The sequence below is a fragment of the Heptranchias perlo genome, chromosome 39 (genome assembly GCF_035084215.1).
Source record: "Heptranchias perlo isolate sHepPer1 chromosome 39, sHepPer1.hap1, whole genome shotgun sequence".
NCBI lineage: Eukaryota > Metazoa > Chordata > Chondrichthyes > Hexanchiformes > Hexanchidae > Heptranchias > Heptranchias perlo.
The window spans coordinates 5,698,449-5,713,615 of NC_090363.1; the positions used below are offsets into that span (position 1 = coordinate 5,698,449).

Sequence of the window (15,167 nt, forward strand, 5' to 3'; positions counted from 1 at the left end):
GCACAATAAAAGTATTTAAAGACACCTGATCTGACCGCGTTCTGTAACCTCCTGATTATTCGAGGTGACCCTGAGGGAGGGAAAGGGATTCTGAAATCTTTTTGAAAGGAGAAGAAATTTGAAGTACCTAAAGCCCCCTGATTCGGCCTGTGCTTATCATTTTTCTAAAAACAGTATTTAAAATATTAAAAATGGAATATTGTCATTTATTGCAAGAGGAATGGAATATACAAGTGGAGATGTTTTGCTACAATTGTACAGGGCATTGGTGAGACCACATCTACAATACTGTGTGCAGTTTTGGTCTCCTTATTTTAGAAAGGACATAATTGCCTTTAGAGAAGGTTCAGAGAAGGTTCACTCGACTGATTCCTGGGATGAGGGGGTTAACTTATGAGGAAAGGTTGGACAAGTTGGGCCTGTATACACTGGAGTTTAGAAGAATGAGAGGTGATCTTATTGAAACATATAAGATCCCGAGGGGACTTGAAGGGGTAGATGCTGAGGGGATGTTTCCCCTGGTGGGAGAGACTAGAACTAGGGGCCACAGTTCAAAAATAAGGGGTCTCCCATTTAAGACGGAGATGAGGAGAAATTTTTTTCTGAGGGTCGTGAGTCTGTGGAACTCCCTTCCCCAGAGAGCGGTGGAGGCAGGGTCATCGAATATTTTTAAGGCTGAGCTAGATAGATTCCTGATTAGCAGGGAAGTCAAAGGTTATAGTAGGTAGACAGGGAAAGTAGGGTTGAGGTCACAATCAGATCAGCCATGATCTTATCAAATGGCACAGCAGGCTCGAGGGGCCGAATGGCCTACTCCTCTTAATTCGTATGTTCGTAGGAACCTAGGAGTTGTCTTTTCGTCGTCCACTGTCCATTGGAGTCCATCCAGCTTCCGTCAGCACCCTGAGTGAGATCAATCGGTCGGCACAGACTGAAGACTGAGCCCGAGACATTCCTAGTCTGGGTGGCTGTGCACCACATCACATGGTCCCGTTCATCCACTCTCTCTCCTGGGAGGTCAGCCAGCCTGCAATTATAGCTAATGAATGTCAGTGGATGCAGGCTACTTTCCTGATGTAACAAAACCATCATTCATTCCGGTGCCAGCTACTGTCCTGTGGGTCGTCTAGGAACACTGTGATATCGAGCTGCTAAATTGGCCCGCCCTTTTCAAGTCATTGCTTAGTTGCTCCCTTTTGAGGAGGTGGATAAAATTAGAGGTAGCGTCCCTCAGCGTGGAGGGGAAACCAGCCAGGGGAGCAAAGCGGGGTCTGACTGGAGGTGTGGCTTCAGACCAGAGGGAGTCAGGTTAAACCACCCTAGGTTATTAGGACTAGAAGACTGGTGTCGATTTGTGGAAAAAAACACTTCCTTTTACATCGAATTTTACAGCGTAGAAACTGGTCTGTGCCGGTGTTTATGCTCCACACGAGCCTCCTTCCACCTTACTTCATCTCTCCTTAAATGGCTGTTTACTTTGTGCTTTTGAAGGTGAGGACCGTTAGTGCAGGGGAATTGGGGAAACTTTTCATTTCAGGCATGCATCCAGCCTGTGCTGTCCGTGATCTGGGAGTGTTGGATCCTAACCTGTGCTGTACCAGACCAAGAGGTGTTTGATGCAGAGTGAAGCTCCCGCTGCGATGCCTAGGGTTGCCAACTCTGGTTGGACGTATTCCTGGAGATTTCATCACATGACCCTCCTGCCTCTGACCGTCCCACCCCCCCACATTTCCCCCCCAATTGGTCGCCCGACACAAGGCACGGCCTTCCCGCGGCCAATCAGAAAGCGAACTGACTCTTTATTACTCGATTGGATGATTCTTGACTGTCAGTCAAACAGCCTTTTGACAAAAATGTTCAAAGAAAATGATGTCAAAAACACACCCTTTTTTTTCAATGCCCCTATAATTTTTCTCTCTGGTGTTGCTCGCAGCAATGTCTTGCTGATTTAATCTTTAATTCCTGGAGAGTTGGCAACACCTAACTATGCCCAAAAAATTCTCCCTCCTGCACCCGTGTAACGTTTTTTCATTTCCTACCCCTGCCATTTCAGTGACCTCTTGAATGGGACTGCTAATTTGGTGGCTTATTAGAAAGGAACTCTCATATGTAGAAAAGAATAAATTGCATTCACACAGCGCCTTTCAGGACACCCCATAATGCGTCACAGCCAATGAAGTAGGAAGTGTCGTCACTGTTGTAATGTAGGAAATGCAGCAGCCAATTTGCGTGCAGCATGGTCCCACAAACAGCAATGAGATAATGACCAGATCATCTGTTTTAGTGATGTTGATTGAGAGATCGCCAGGACACCGGGGAGAACTCCCCCTGCTCTCCTTCGAAATGGTGCCCTGGGATCTATTGGGTCCCGCCCGCGAGGGCAGACGGGTTAACGTCTCACCCGAAAGACGGCACCGACGGCGCAGCGCTCCCTCAGCACTGCATTGGGGGTGTCCGCCTGGAATTTGTGCCCAAGTCTCTGGAGTGGGACATGAACCCACGATGTTCTGACTCAGTGCGTTTGCTACCCACTGAGCCATGGCTGACACCTTTTTACAACGTGGGGGACATCCCAAAGTGCTTCACAGCCAATTAAGTACTTTTGAGTTGTAGGGAAATGTATTGGGAAGTTTATTTTTTTGCGTATTAGGATCTAGGTTGAAATTCTCCCAAACTCGTTTCACACTGGCAGCCAGCAGCAACAACAACAACTTGCATTTATATAGCGCCTTATAACATAGTAAAAGGGGAGCATTATTGAACAAAATCTTACACCCGAGCCACATGAGCAAAAACTTGGCCAAAGAGGTGTGTTTTAAGGAACGTCTTAAAGGAGGTGAGAGAGGTAAAGAGTTTTAGGAAGGGAATTCCAACAGGGAAGACATTCAGCCCATCCGCCTCTGCTGGGTTAGAAGACATGTCTCGGGGGTTGAACTGACCAGGGCACTGGTCCGCTGAAATTACGTCGTCTCTATTTAACCCAAGATCGCTCGGTGGTGTTATCTTGATCCATTTATTTTCTTTTCCTTCCCTCCATCCCTCCCGGATTTAGGAAATTCGAGAACAAAGTCCTGGAGGATTTGGCTCCAGGAGCTCAGCCACCGTTTCTGCTCTACGAGACTGAAGTGAAGACGGACACCAACAAAATCGAGGAGTTTCTGGAGGAAAACCTCTGCCCTCCCAAGTACGTGTTGCTGCATGGTGCGAGGGGGCTGAACCCACGCTCGCTGATTGACTGACTTGTGTTTGATCTCTTGCTCTGGTGGTGCGGGGTTGGGGCAGGGGGTTGGTGGACCTCCCTTCACAGTAAAGTCACGCGTATCCATGTGTCGTTGTGATTTTTCTCCCCTTCTCTCATTAAGTCGCTGACTCTTTGGTGACTGGCCTATAGATGCCAGCGTTCCTCTGTCAGTTGGGCCTTCCCTGTGTGTGTATGTATGTACAATATATCACATGTTCCTACTGCCCTTATGTGGAGGTGTTATAGGATATTGTTATACAGCCTTCACTCTAATACAAGTTCAAGGAATAGGAAACGCTGAAAACGTCTGGAAAAATTCATCAATCTCAGTTTTGAAATTTTCAATTGACCCCCAGCCTCTGCAGCTTTTTGGGGGAGAGAGTTCCAGATTTCCACCACCCTTTGTGTGAAGAAATGCTTCCTGACATCACCCCTGAACGGCCTGGCTCTAATTTTAAGGTTCTGCCCCACCTTGTTCTGGACTCCCCCCACACCAGAGGAAATAGTCTCTCTCGATCTGCCTTATCTGATCAGTTGGCAGACTGATCAATTAGATCAGCCCTTAATCTTCTATACTTGAGGGGAATACAAGCCTAGTCTGTGCAACTCACGGAGCTGTGGACGAGGCTGTGTTGTGCGGGCGTGGGGAATGTCTGCATTCTACAGGAGAGCGCTGAATCATTTTGCTTTTTCTGGTCTCCTGGCTGCAAATAGGGAAGGGCAGTTTTGAAATGGTTAAACCATCCTAAAACAATTTTGACGCTGTTCCATTCTGATCTATTTTCTTCCTTCTCCTCCCCACCCCACCCACCCCCCCCGATCTGTTTTTTAATGTGTTTTTTTTTATTTAAAGATACCCAAGACTTGCTGCGAGGAACCCAGAATCCAACACTGCCGGGAGTAACGTCTTCTCCAAGTTCTCGGCCTACATCAAGAATTCCAATCCCAGCTCCAATGACTGTAAGTGGAACTGTTTTAGTTGGTGTTGAAGCTCGGCAAGGATAGGGGAGGGTCGGGTCATTGAGTCTGTAAATCAGGCCTTCCAATTGGCGAGGGGGAACCTCCCTACCTTTTTTGGGTGTCAGCCGTGGCTCCGTTGGCAGCAGAAGGTTGTGGGTTCGAGTCCCACTCCGGAGACTCGAGCACAAAATTCAGGCCGACGCTCCCAGAGCATTACTGAAGGAGAGCTGCACTGCCAGGGGTGCCGTCTTTCGGTTGAGACGTTAAACTGAGGCCCCGTCTGCCCTCTCTGTTTGTTTGATGTAAAAGATCCCATGGCAGTATTTCAAAGAAGAGCAGGGGAGTTCTCCCCGGTCTCCTGGCCAATATTTATCCCTCAACCAAGATCACTAAAACAGATAATCTGGTCGTTGCTGTTTGTGGGATCTTGCTGTGCGCAAATTGGCTGCCGCGTTTCCTACGTCACAACAGTGACTACACGTCAAAAAGTACTTAATTGGCTTGTAAAGGTGCTAATATAAATGAAAATTCTTTCTTTTGGGTGAAGATTGACCCCAAAATAATCCAAGGGTACAGCCCCAACAGACAGGGATTGTGAAGTAGTGATCAGAACTGTACCTGTTGCTCAATTCGTCCCAAAAGGATGCATGGCCGTTGTTTTTGGTTTTGTGGGTTACCCCTGACCAGCTCTCCCCTCCCCCCCGCCCCGCCCCTATGAAGGTGTCGCTGAGCTTTGACGAGGCTCCACACGCGCACTGCTTGCTCAAGTGAACGTGCTTTATCCATCAGCTTAGCTGGTGACCATTGGTAGACTAGTAGCTCATTGGGGCAGATGGGTGGGGGAGGGAAGGGCTGGTAGCAGAGCTGTCCTGGCCCAATATCCATAAGGGGAAATCTTTCTGGTAAGGGTCACTAGATAGCCATCAGGACCATCCCTTACTGTGTCCCGGCTAAGGTCAGTTAAGTCAGCATAAAGGAATTGAACCTGAGGCCGGCCTTCCTCCTGGAATTCACACTGGGTGGTGGTGATGGGGTTTATTTATTCATACAGCACAGAAGGAGGCCATTCGGCCCATCGTGCCTTTGCCAGCTCTTTGAAAAAGCTATCCAATTAGTCCCACTTCCCTGCTCTTTCCCCATAGCCCTGCAGATTTTTCCCCTTCAAGTAATTATCCAATTCCCTTTTAAAAGTCACTGTTGAATCTGCTTCCAACCCCCTTTCAGGCAGCGCATTCAAGATCCGAACAGCTCGCTGCATTTTTAAAATAAAAACATTTCTCCATCTCCTCTCTGATTCTTTTGCCAATCACCTTAAATCTGTGTCTTCTGGTTACTGACCCTCCTGCCACTGGAATCAATTTCTCCTTATTTACTCTCTCAAAACCCTTCATGATTTCGAACACCTCTTATCAAAACTCCCCTTAACCTTCTCTGCTCCGAGGAGAACAATCCCAGCCTCTCCAGTCTCCCCGCATAACTGCAGTCCGTCATCCCTGATACGATTCGAGCAAATCTCCTCTGCACCCTCTCGAAGGCCCTGACGTCTTTCCTGAAGTGCGGTGGCCAGAATTGAACACAATACTCCAGCTGAGGCCTAACCAGCGATTTTATAAAAGTTTAGCAACAACTTCCTTGTTTTTGTACTCTGTGCTTCAAGAGGCTTTTTTTTTTTTTCAAACAACCACGTCAACTTGAATTCTGGGTGAAGTTGGGTGGGACGATGACCTGGAGGCGGGTGTGAAGAAGATGAGATTAATAGTTGGCGCATGTGCGATGTGACGTATTGAATTCTTGAGAAATGAACCAGCCTTGTGTTCCTTGTGTGTGTTTTTTTTTTAAAGAGAGCTGGGTGCAGCTCACTCTGAGTGAGAGTTGAGGTGAAGTCCATTCTTCTACTGCTATTTGGCCTTCAGACTTGTCACCGGATGGACGCAAAGAGGAGATGGATTACTGAGCGGAGTAGAAACTCTTTTCTGATTTTGGGAGGAGTTCTGTTTCCATCCTTCCCCAACTCCCTTCTCTTCTGAAAATGCTGATTCAATTGGTTCTGACAGCATTCTGGTACCTTTTTTGCCCAAGCGACTTTTTCCTGAGCATGATTAACTGTTGCCGGTCAGACTGACAACCGGTGGGAGGGAAAGAGAGACAATGTCTGTGTTGATTGCGTTCCATTCTATCCTCCCCGAGGAACCAAATTCTCCGCAATTTTTTTTTTAAAGAGGCCGGGAACCCTGTATGTGTTCGCACAAGTGTTTTTTTTAAATTATTCGTTCATGGGATGTGGGCGTCGCTGGCGAGGCTGGCATTTATTGCCCATCCCTAATTGCCCTGGAGAAGGTGGTGGTGAGCCGCCTTCTTGAACCGCTGCAGTCCGTGTGGTGAAGGTTCTCCCACAGTGCTGTTAGGAAGGGAGTTCCAGGATTTTGACCCAGCGACGATGAAGGAACGGCCGATATATTTCCAAGTCGGGATGGTGTGTGACTTGGAGGGGAACGTGCAGGTAGTGTTGTTCCCATGTGCCTGCTGTGTTCGTGCAAATGTGCAAAATGAGTGTGTGAACGGTCTGGTGTTTCCTTTTTAAACTTTTGCCTTTCCAGCCTGACCACCCCTGAGATAAAGGGGGTGATTTTAACCAAACTCGCCGGATGTGAATCCCATGGGATCGGGTGGAACATCGGGTTTGCGTCCCGTCTCTGTCTCTCTCCCCCACCCACCCCGATATCGCTCTCCGTTGATTTCAATGGTGAGTAAAATCGGGGTGGGGGTATAAAACCAGCATCACACCCAAACCAGTTCGTTCCCCGACGAGCGGACTGGGTTAAAATTGCACCCCCCCCCCCCCCCCACCCCTGCCAAAGTGTGGCACCAACCTCTGAAATGAACTAACTCCAGAGCTGGGACTGAGCCAGGGCCCTTCCCCACCTTCTCACTCAGTACAGCTCTGTTTTGAGCTTGTACATTAGGTTTCCGTTCACATTATTTGTTCCTGGCTTCCCCCACCTGCCTCCTTCAGCCTCCTTCAGCCTTTAACATTCGTAGCCTCTCTGAAGGCTGTTCAGAATTTTTGGCTCCCTTTTTAAAATCGGTGACCGTGCATTTTTCTTAACTGCTTCCCCCACTCCGAAAATTAGGCCAATGATTTATTTAAGTGTAGTCACTGTTGTAACGTAGGAATGGCGACAGCCAGATTTGAGGTCCCACAAACAGCAAGGTGATAATGACCAGATAATCTCTTTTTTTTAGTGATGTTGGTTGAGGGATAAATATTGGCCCAGGACACCGGGGAGAACGTCCCATGCTCTTCTTCGAAATAGCAGCCGTGGGATCTTTTACATAAACCGAGACCCCGTCTGCCCTCTCGGGCTGAATGTCTCATCCGAAGGGCGGCACCTCCGACAGCGCAGCACTCCCTCGGTACTGCACTGGGGGAGTGTCCGCTTGGATTTTGTGCTCGAGTCTCTGGAGTGGGGACTCGAACCTACGACCTTCTGACTCTCTCTCTTTCTCTCTCTCTCTAGTGTTGGAGAAAGGACTAGTCAAATCCTTGTTGAAGCTGGATGAGTATCTCAACACACCAGTACCGGAGGAGATTGATGAGAACAGCACCGAGGACGTCACTGTCTCCAGCAGAAAGTTCCTCGATGGGAATGAGCTGACACTGGCTGACTGCAATCTGCTACCAAAACTCCACATTGTCCAGGTAAAAAAAAAAAGTGTTTTATTTTTATTCCAGGCTTGTATTCCCTGGAATATAGAAACTTTTAGGATTTTTGAAAGGAATTGATTAGGGTCGATGGAGAACTTTTTCCGCTGGTGGGGGGGGAATTTAGGACAAAGGGGACTTAACCTTAAAATCAGAGCCAGGCTATTCAGGAGAGAAGTTTGGAAACACTTTTTCACGCAAAGGGTGGTAGAAGTGGGGAACTCCCTCCCACAGTAGATGTGAGCTCAATTAATAATTTTAAATCTGAGATCGATAGATTTTTGCTAGCCCATGGGTATTCAGGGATATGGAGTTGGGATACAGATCAGCCATGATCTCATTGAATGGCGGGGACAGGCTCGAGGGGCAGAATGGCCGCCTCCTGTTCCTGTTAATACGGCCTGGAATCTTATGATTTGAAGTAGGTGAGCTTTTCCTCTCATAGAATCTTACAGCACAGAAGGAGGCCTTTCAGCCCATCATGTGTAACTCCCATTAGTCCCACTCCCCTGCTCTTTCCCCGTAGCCCTGCAAATTTTCTCCCCTTCAAGTATTTATTCAATTCCCTTTTGAAAGTTACTATTGAATCTGCTTCCACCGCCCTTTCAGGCAGCGCATTCCCGATCATAACTCGCTGCGTAAAAAAAAATTCTTCTCTTCTCCCTTCTAATTCTTTTGGATGGGGCTGTTCTCTTTTAGAGCAGAGAAGGTTAAGGGGAGATTTAATAGAGGTGTGTTCAAAAATAATGAGACGTTTCGATAGAGTAAATAGGGAGAAACTGTTTCCACTGGCAGAAGGGTCGATAATCGGAGGGCTACAGATTTAAGATAACTGGCAAATGAATCAGAGGGGGAGATGAGAATTTTTTTTAACGCAGCGAGTTGTTATGATCTGGAATGCGCTGCCTGAAAGGGCGGTGGAAGCAGAATCAATAGTAACTTTCAAAAAGGGAATTGAATAAATACTTAATGGAAAAATTTTGCAGGGCTATGGGGAGAGGGCAAGGGCGGGGGGGGGTTGGAAGTGGGACTAATTGGATAGCTCTTTCAAAGAGCCGGCACAGGCACGATGGGCTGAATGGCCTCCTTCTGCCCTGTTGAGATTCTATCGTTGGCCGATTGTGTTTAGGGATAGATGACTGATTTTTCGTTTTCTTGATAATTATCTTTTTTCTCTCCTCTCTCTCTCTCTCTCTCTCTCTCCTCTCAGGTGGTCTGCAGGAAGTACCGAGCCTTCGAGATCCCCCAGCAGTTCACGGGTATCTGGCGGTACCTGAAAAACGCGTACGACTGTGAAGAGTTCGCTCACACCTGCCCGAAGGACGAAGAGATCGAGCTTGCTTACGCTTTGGTGGCCAAACCTCTCAAATAACGAGCGCGACCAACGGGGCACAACTTTATATTAAAGAAAAAGAGAGTAACTCAGATCTGCTGGATTAGAAGCATGCAGGCACATAAATTCTCTATAGAAAGCCAAAAGGCCATTCCAATAGATTAAATTCTTTTTTTTTTCAAAAAAAAAGTATTACTTGCCCAATGTTCAGTTGTCTAGCTCTCCTCTATGCTTTCCTGGAGAATTTCCTCAAAATATATATTTATGTTTAGCCGAAGCCTGTGTGGTTGCTTTTGGAAATGAGACAATATAGAATTTTGGTCTACTTGGATTTGGATTTAATTGGCAAGGTGCTGGTTTGGGGTTGCAGTGGGCAGAGGTCTGGTGTGGGGGGCGCGCGAGGGGAAACAGAACAATTTTCCATTGCTAACTTTTTTTTCTTTCTTTCGTTCTCTCTTTCTTTATTCTTTCTCTCTTGCTTTCTTTATTCTTTCTCTCTTTCTCCTTTATTCTTTCTTTCTCTTTCTTTCTTTCTTTCTTTCTTTCTTTCTTTCTTTCTTTCCTTTCTTTCTTTCTTTCTTTCTTTCTTTCTTTCTTTCTTTCTTTCTTTCTTTTTCTTTCTTTCTTTCTTTCTTTCTTTCTTTCTTTCTTTTTCTTTCTTTCTTTCTTTCTTTCTTTCTTTATTCTTTCTCTCTTTATTCTTTCTCTCTCTCTCTTTATTCTTTCTCTCTCTCTCTTTATTCTTTCTCTCTCTCTCTCTTTATTCTTTCTCTCTCTCTCTTTATTCTTTCTCTCTCTCTCTTTATTCTTTCTCTCTCTCTCTTTATTCTTTCTCTCTCTCTCTCTTTATTCTTTCTCTCTCTCTCTCTTTATTCTCTTTCTCTCTCTCTCTCTTTATTCTCTTTCTCTCTCTCTCTCTTTATTCTCTTTCTCTCTCTCTCTCTTTATTCTCTTTCTCTCTCTCTCTCTCTTTATTCTTTTTCTCTCTCTCTCTCTTTATTCTTTCTCTCTTTATTCTTTCTCTCTTTATTCTCTCTCTCTTTATTCTTTCTCTCTTTATTCTTTCTCTCTTTATTCTTTTTTTCTTCCCCCTGGAACCATCAAACTCTCAGGCAGGCTTTGGGGCCTTCACTTGGTTACCCAGGGCTGGTCGGAAGGTATTGCTGGGCTATCCAAGGTGGAGAACAGTTACATTCCCCAGCCCCAACCCCCTGTCCTTTGCCTTGACGCGCGCGATGATGGGGAATATATCGCGGCTACCTAGCATTCCTGAGAATTCAGTCAGCACAAACGTTGGGAGGAAAAATGGGTTGGGGGGTGGGGGGGGAGGAAAGAGAGGGGGATCGGGGGGCGGGGGTCGTGTCACTGCGGGGAAGGGGAGTAATTCTCCTGCTGTCTCTTCCTTGCATACAAGGCGCGCAAGATTAAAAAAAACACACCCATTTACAGCTAGGCTTTATTTAACAGTATAACTTCGAGTTGGGAGTGCCACACGCGGTGTTAGTCAGTTTTAACGAGGTTAGTTGCCGTGGAAACGCAGGCTTGTGAGCAAGCTGTGCTGAGCCCACCATCGCCCACAAACTTCACGAGACGTAATAAGAAGTGAGTTCTTTTTGAGTGTGGGTGGGGGGGGGTCCTGAAGTCGGGCGGAGCCCATCCATACATGGACATCTACTGGGGCCACTGAATATCAATCCAGACCTGGGGTGCGGGTTGTTCTTGGTTGGGGGGGGGGACGTCACTCCACTGAGGGGGGGTGTGTAGCACTAACCATTCAGAGCAAGAGCCCCTTAGTTTCCATCCCTGCCCTCATAAGTTAGGCTGATGCCAAGAGGTCACAGGTGGGGAACAGATACACTGGGGCAAGCTAGCGTAGGCTGTCTGGCCTTGGTGTGACCTAAGGCAGCCCTGAGAGGAGGGGATAGAGGAGGGGGGTAAAATGGCACCCAATGGGACAATAAAGAAAGGTTCTCGCCGGGTGAGACGGGGGGGGGGGGGTACAGGATCTGGGCTCTACACCTACCAATGGGGGAAAGAGATTAGCAAGAACTGTGACTGGAACTCTGCCCTGCTCTGGGGCTGTTTTCCAGCAATGCTGTTCCTCACTTGCCCTTTTCCTCTGCCTCTAGGGGTTGCCAATCCTCCAGGTTTGGCCCTGGAGTCTCCAGGTTTGGCCCTGGAGTCTCCAGGTTTGGCCCTGGAGTCTCCAGGTTTGGCCCTGGAGTCTCCAGGTTTGGCCCTGGAGTCTCCAGGTTTGGCCCTGGAGTCTCCAGGTTTGGCCCTGGAGTCTCCAGGTTTGGCCCTGGAGTCTCCAGGTTTGGCCCTGGAGTCTCCAGGTTTGGCCCTGGAGTCTCCAGGTTTGGCCCTGGAGTCTCCAGGTTTGGCCCTGGAGTCTCCAGGTTTGGCCCTGGAGTCTCCAGGTTTGGCCCTGGAGTCTCCAGGTTTGGCCCTGGAGTCTCCAGGTTTGGCCCTGGAGTCTCCAGGTTTGGCCCTGGAGTCTCCAGGTTTGGCCCTGGAGTCTCCAGGACACTGCTGCGAGCAAAAGACCCGAGAGAAAAATTAGAGAGGGGGTGGGGGGGGTATTAAACAAAATTGTGCTTTTTAAAAAAAAAAATTCTTTGAACACTTATTAATTATAAAAATATTGGCGATCGGGGAGGGAAAAGGGCTGTTTGGGTGTTTCTTGACCAATGGTCAATCAGGTAATGAAGAGTCTGTTTGCTTTCCGATTGGCCGTGGGGAAGGCGGCGGGTCACGAGGATGGACGTATCGGACAACCAATGGCGGGGGCTGGAGGCAGGAGGTCATGTGATGATACGTCCAACCAGAGTTGGCGACCCTACCCCTCTCCTCTCCCCAACCCCCCAACTGGGGGTCCGAAGGTATTACAGAGTTGACGCAGGGCCTTGGTATTTTTACAAGAGGGAAAGGCCCAGTGCCGAGGCCAGGGCCGATACCAGGACCCTGCCGACGCCCGCGGCCAGTGACCCCTTCGCTCCCGGGGCCCCGTTGCAGAGATCAGTGTTGCAGCAGGAGTTGTTGTAGGCGAACACGATGCCCATTGCGGTTTTGGTGCCGCAGATCCCACACAGCGACTTCACCATGCAGCCCTTTTCATAAAGAACGATCCGTTGCTTTCCTGTTTAAAAAACAAAACAACATGAAACCTGGGAACAGGAGCTTGAAAATAAGGATAACTTGCCTTAATACAGAGCCTTTAATGTAGTAGAACATCCCCAAGGCACTTCACAGGAGTGATTATCAAGATTAAATTTGACACCGAGCCACATAAGGAGATATTAGGACAGGTGACCAAAAGCTTGGTCAAAGAGGTAGGTTTTAAGGAGCGTCTTAAAGGAGGAGAGAGAGATTTGGGGAGGGAATTCCAGAGCTTAGGGCCCAGGCAGCTGAAGGCACGGCCGCCCAATGGTGGAGCGAAGAAAATCGGGGATGGGCAAGAGGCCGGAATTGGAGGAACGCAGAGATCTCGGAGGGTTGTAGGGCCGGAGGAGGGTTACAGAGATAGGGAGGGGCAAGGACACGGAGGGATTTGAAAACAAGGATGAGAGAAGGTCCGGGAAGTCACTTAAGCTTCAAATGTTATCATTTGTTTTTTGACTTAACAGCCCCAGGGACTCTGTGGTGCATTATTTATATCAGGAGGCTCCTTCAAAATAACACAACTCTTCAGGGCTGTCTCCTGCTGCAAAGCTGATGGTAATACCCCTGTAGGTTCCTCAACTTTCAAGTGACTCTTTCCTCCCTTCCCTCTTCCCCTCTCATGATGCCTCAGTGAGTGAGTGCACTGCCTGGTGTGGTAGATGGCTTGGTTTTGTTCCTTCCCCTTCAGTCAATCCCTGAACAGAAACACTCAGCAGTTACAAAGATCTCACTTCACAGTCCATGTAATTGCTAGATGAGGACTGGGTGGTACAGTGGGTCAGACACTGTCCTTTCCCCCTCTGGGACTGGGTGGTACAGTGGGTCAAACACTGTCCTTTCCCCCTCTGGGACTGGGTGGTGTAGTGGGTCAGACGCTGTCCTTTCCCCCTCTGGGACTGGGTGGTACAGTGGGTCAGACGCTGTCCTTTGCCCCTCTGGGACTGGGCGGTACAGCGGGTCAGACGCTGTCCTTTGCCCCTCTGGGACTGGGCGGTACAGCGGGTCAGACGCTGTCCTTTGCCCCTCTGGGACTGGGCGGTACAGCGGGTCAGACGCTGTCCTTTGCCCCTCTGGGACTGGGCGGTACAGCGGGTCAGACGCTGTCCTTTGCCCCTCTGGGACTGGGCGGTACAGCGGGTCAGACGCTGTCCTTTGCCCCTCTGGGACTGGGCGGTACAGCGGGTCAGACGCTGTCCTTTGCCCCTCTGGGACTGGGCGGTACAGCGGGTCAGACGCTGTCCTTTGCCCCTCTGGGACTGGGCGGTACAGCGGGTCAGACGCTGTCCTTTGCCCCTCTGGGACTGGGCGGTACAGCGGGTCAGACGCTGTCCTTTGCCCCTCTGGGACTGGGCGGTACAGCGGGTCAGACGCTGTCCTTTGCCCCTCTGGGACTGGGCGGTACAGCGGGTCAGACGCTGTCCTTTGCCCCTCTGGGACTGGGCGGTACAGCGGGTCAGACGCTGTCCTTTGCCCCTCTGGGACTGGGCGGTACAGCGGGTCAGACGCTGTCCTTTGCCCCTCTGGGACTGGGCGGTACAGCGGGTCAGACGCTGTCCTTTGCCCCTCTGGGACTGGGCGGTACAGCGGGTCAGACGCTGTCCTTTGCCCCTCTGGGACTGGGCGGTACAGCGGGTCAGACACTGTCCTTTCCCCCTCTGGGACTCTGCTTGACCCTGTGATCCTTAATTTCGTTTTAGCGATTAGATTTTTGAAATGACCTTTCTTGCCGACAGCTTTACTCGTTAAGCAGGTCTCCGTGGGACGGCACATCCGTGGGAACTTCAGGCAGCTGCTTGTCGTCATTGCTGGGAAGATGCATGTGTAGCATTTCAGGGTTCCACCTAAAAGGGAAACACAGAGGGATTACTGCTGGACTCGATTGGCCTCGTCCTGATTGAATGCAGGCAGGATAGGGAGCATGTTAATAACAATAACCAGGCCTGCGAGCCACACAGCTCAGCAGAGTTTCCAGTTACAGTGAAATCACTGCCGCCTTACTGTGAAACTTGAGTTAATTACCAGTCTGCGTTCAGCCCATGAGGTCAACGATAGAGACCTCATCGTAACACTCCCTGAAATACCACACTTGTAGCACATCGCTTTTAGGTGTCAGCCTTGGCTCAGTGGGTAGCACTCTCGCCAACTCAGTCAGAAGGTTATGGGTTCGAGTCCCACTCCCGAGACTTAAGCACAAAAGCCCGGCTGACACTCCCAGTGCATCACTGAGTTCCCTACATTATAACAGTGACTACTCTTCAAAAGCACTTCATTGGTTCTAAAGCACTTTGGGACATCCTGGGGTTGTGAAAGCCACAAGTTTGTTCTTTCCAAAATTTCTGATCCGCTACGACCCTCACTATCACTGTAAAATAACACGCTCCTCACTATCACTGTGAAATAACACACCCCTCACTATCACTGTGAAACAACATGCTCCTCATCTACAGGATCCACTACAGCAACTCGCCAAGGCTTCCAGGACAAAGCAACCCGCTTGATTGGCACACCATCCATTACCCGAAACATTCACTCCCTTCATCACCAGCGCAGTGTGTACCGTCCACAGGATGCACTGCAGCAACTCGCCAAGGCTTCTTTGACTGTGAAATAACACACCCCTCACTATCACTGAGTGAAATAACACACCCCTCACTATCACTGTGTGAAATAACACACCCCTCACTATCACTGTGTGAAATAACACACCCCTCACTAACACTGTGAAATAACACACTCCTCACTATCACTGTGTGAAATAACACACCCCT

General features: G+C 48.9%; 2 protein-coding genes across 3 annotated transcripts in view; one reads left to right on the forward strand and one right to left on the reverse strand.

Annotated features, from left to right (window-relative positions):
* Positions 1-9,514, forward strand: part of LOC137305154 (chloride intracellular channel protein 1-like) — a 30,986-nt gene extending 21,472 nt beyond the window's left edge. For both annotated transcript variants that reach the window (XM_067973958.1, XM_067973957.1), the window contains exons 3-6: positions 3,053-3,184; positions 4,095-4,201; positions 7,720-7,901; positions 9,115-9,514. In XM_067973958.1, coding sequence (XP_067830059.1) covers positions 3,053-3,184; positions 4,095-4,201; positions 7,720-7,901; positions 9,115-9,276 — 583 coding nt within the window. In that variant the 3' untranslated portion in view covers positions 9,277-9,514. The remainder of the gene's footprint in view (positions 1-3,052; positions 3,185-4,094; positions 4,202-7,719; positions 7,902-9,114) is intronic.
* Positions 9,515-11,711: 2,197 nt separating this feature from the next.
* On the reverse strand, positions 11,712-14,234 carry LOC137304909 (sperm acrosome membrane-associated protein 4-like). The gene is made up of 2 exons (XM_067973698.1): positions 14,118-14,234; positions 11,712-12,376 (listed from the first exon to the last, which is right to left on the reverse strand). Exons 1-2 carry the CDS (start codon positions 14,200-14,202, stop codon positions 12,153-12,155), a joined length of 309 nt encoding a protein of 102 aa, XP_067829799.1. The 5' UTR covers positions 14,203-14,234; the 3' UTR covers positions 11,712-12,152.
* Positions 14,235-15,167: the final 933 nt, after the last annotated feature.

Coding starts and splice junctions, on each gene's coding strand:
- LOC137304909 (XM_067973698.1), bottom strand. CDS start 14,202: ATGACGACAAGCAGCTGCCTGAAGTTCCCACGGATGTGCCGTCCCACG. Junction 12,377..14,117: donor TAAAGCTGTCGGCAAGAAAG/GTCATTTCAAAA, acceptor TTTTTTAAACAG/GAAAGCAACGGATCGTTCTT.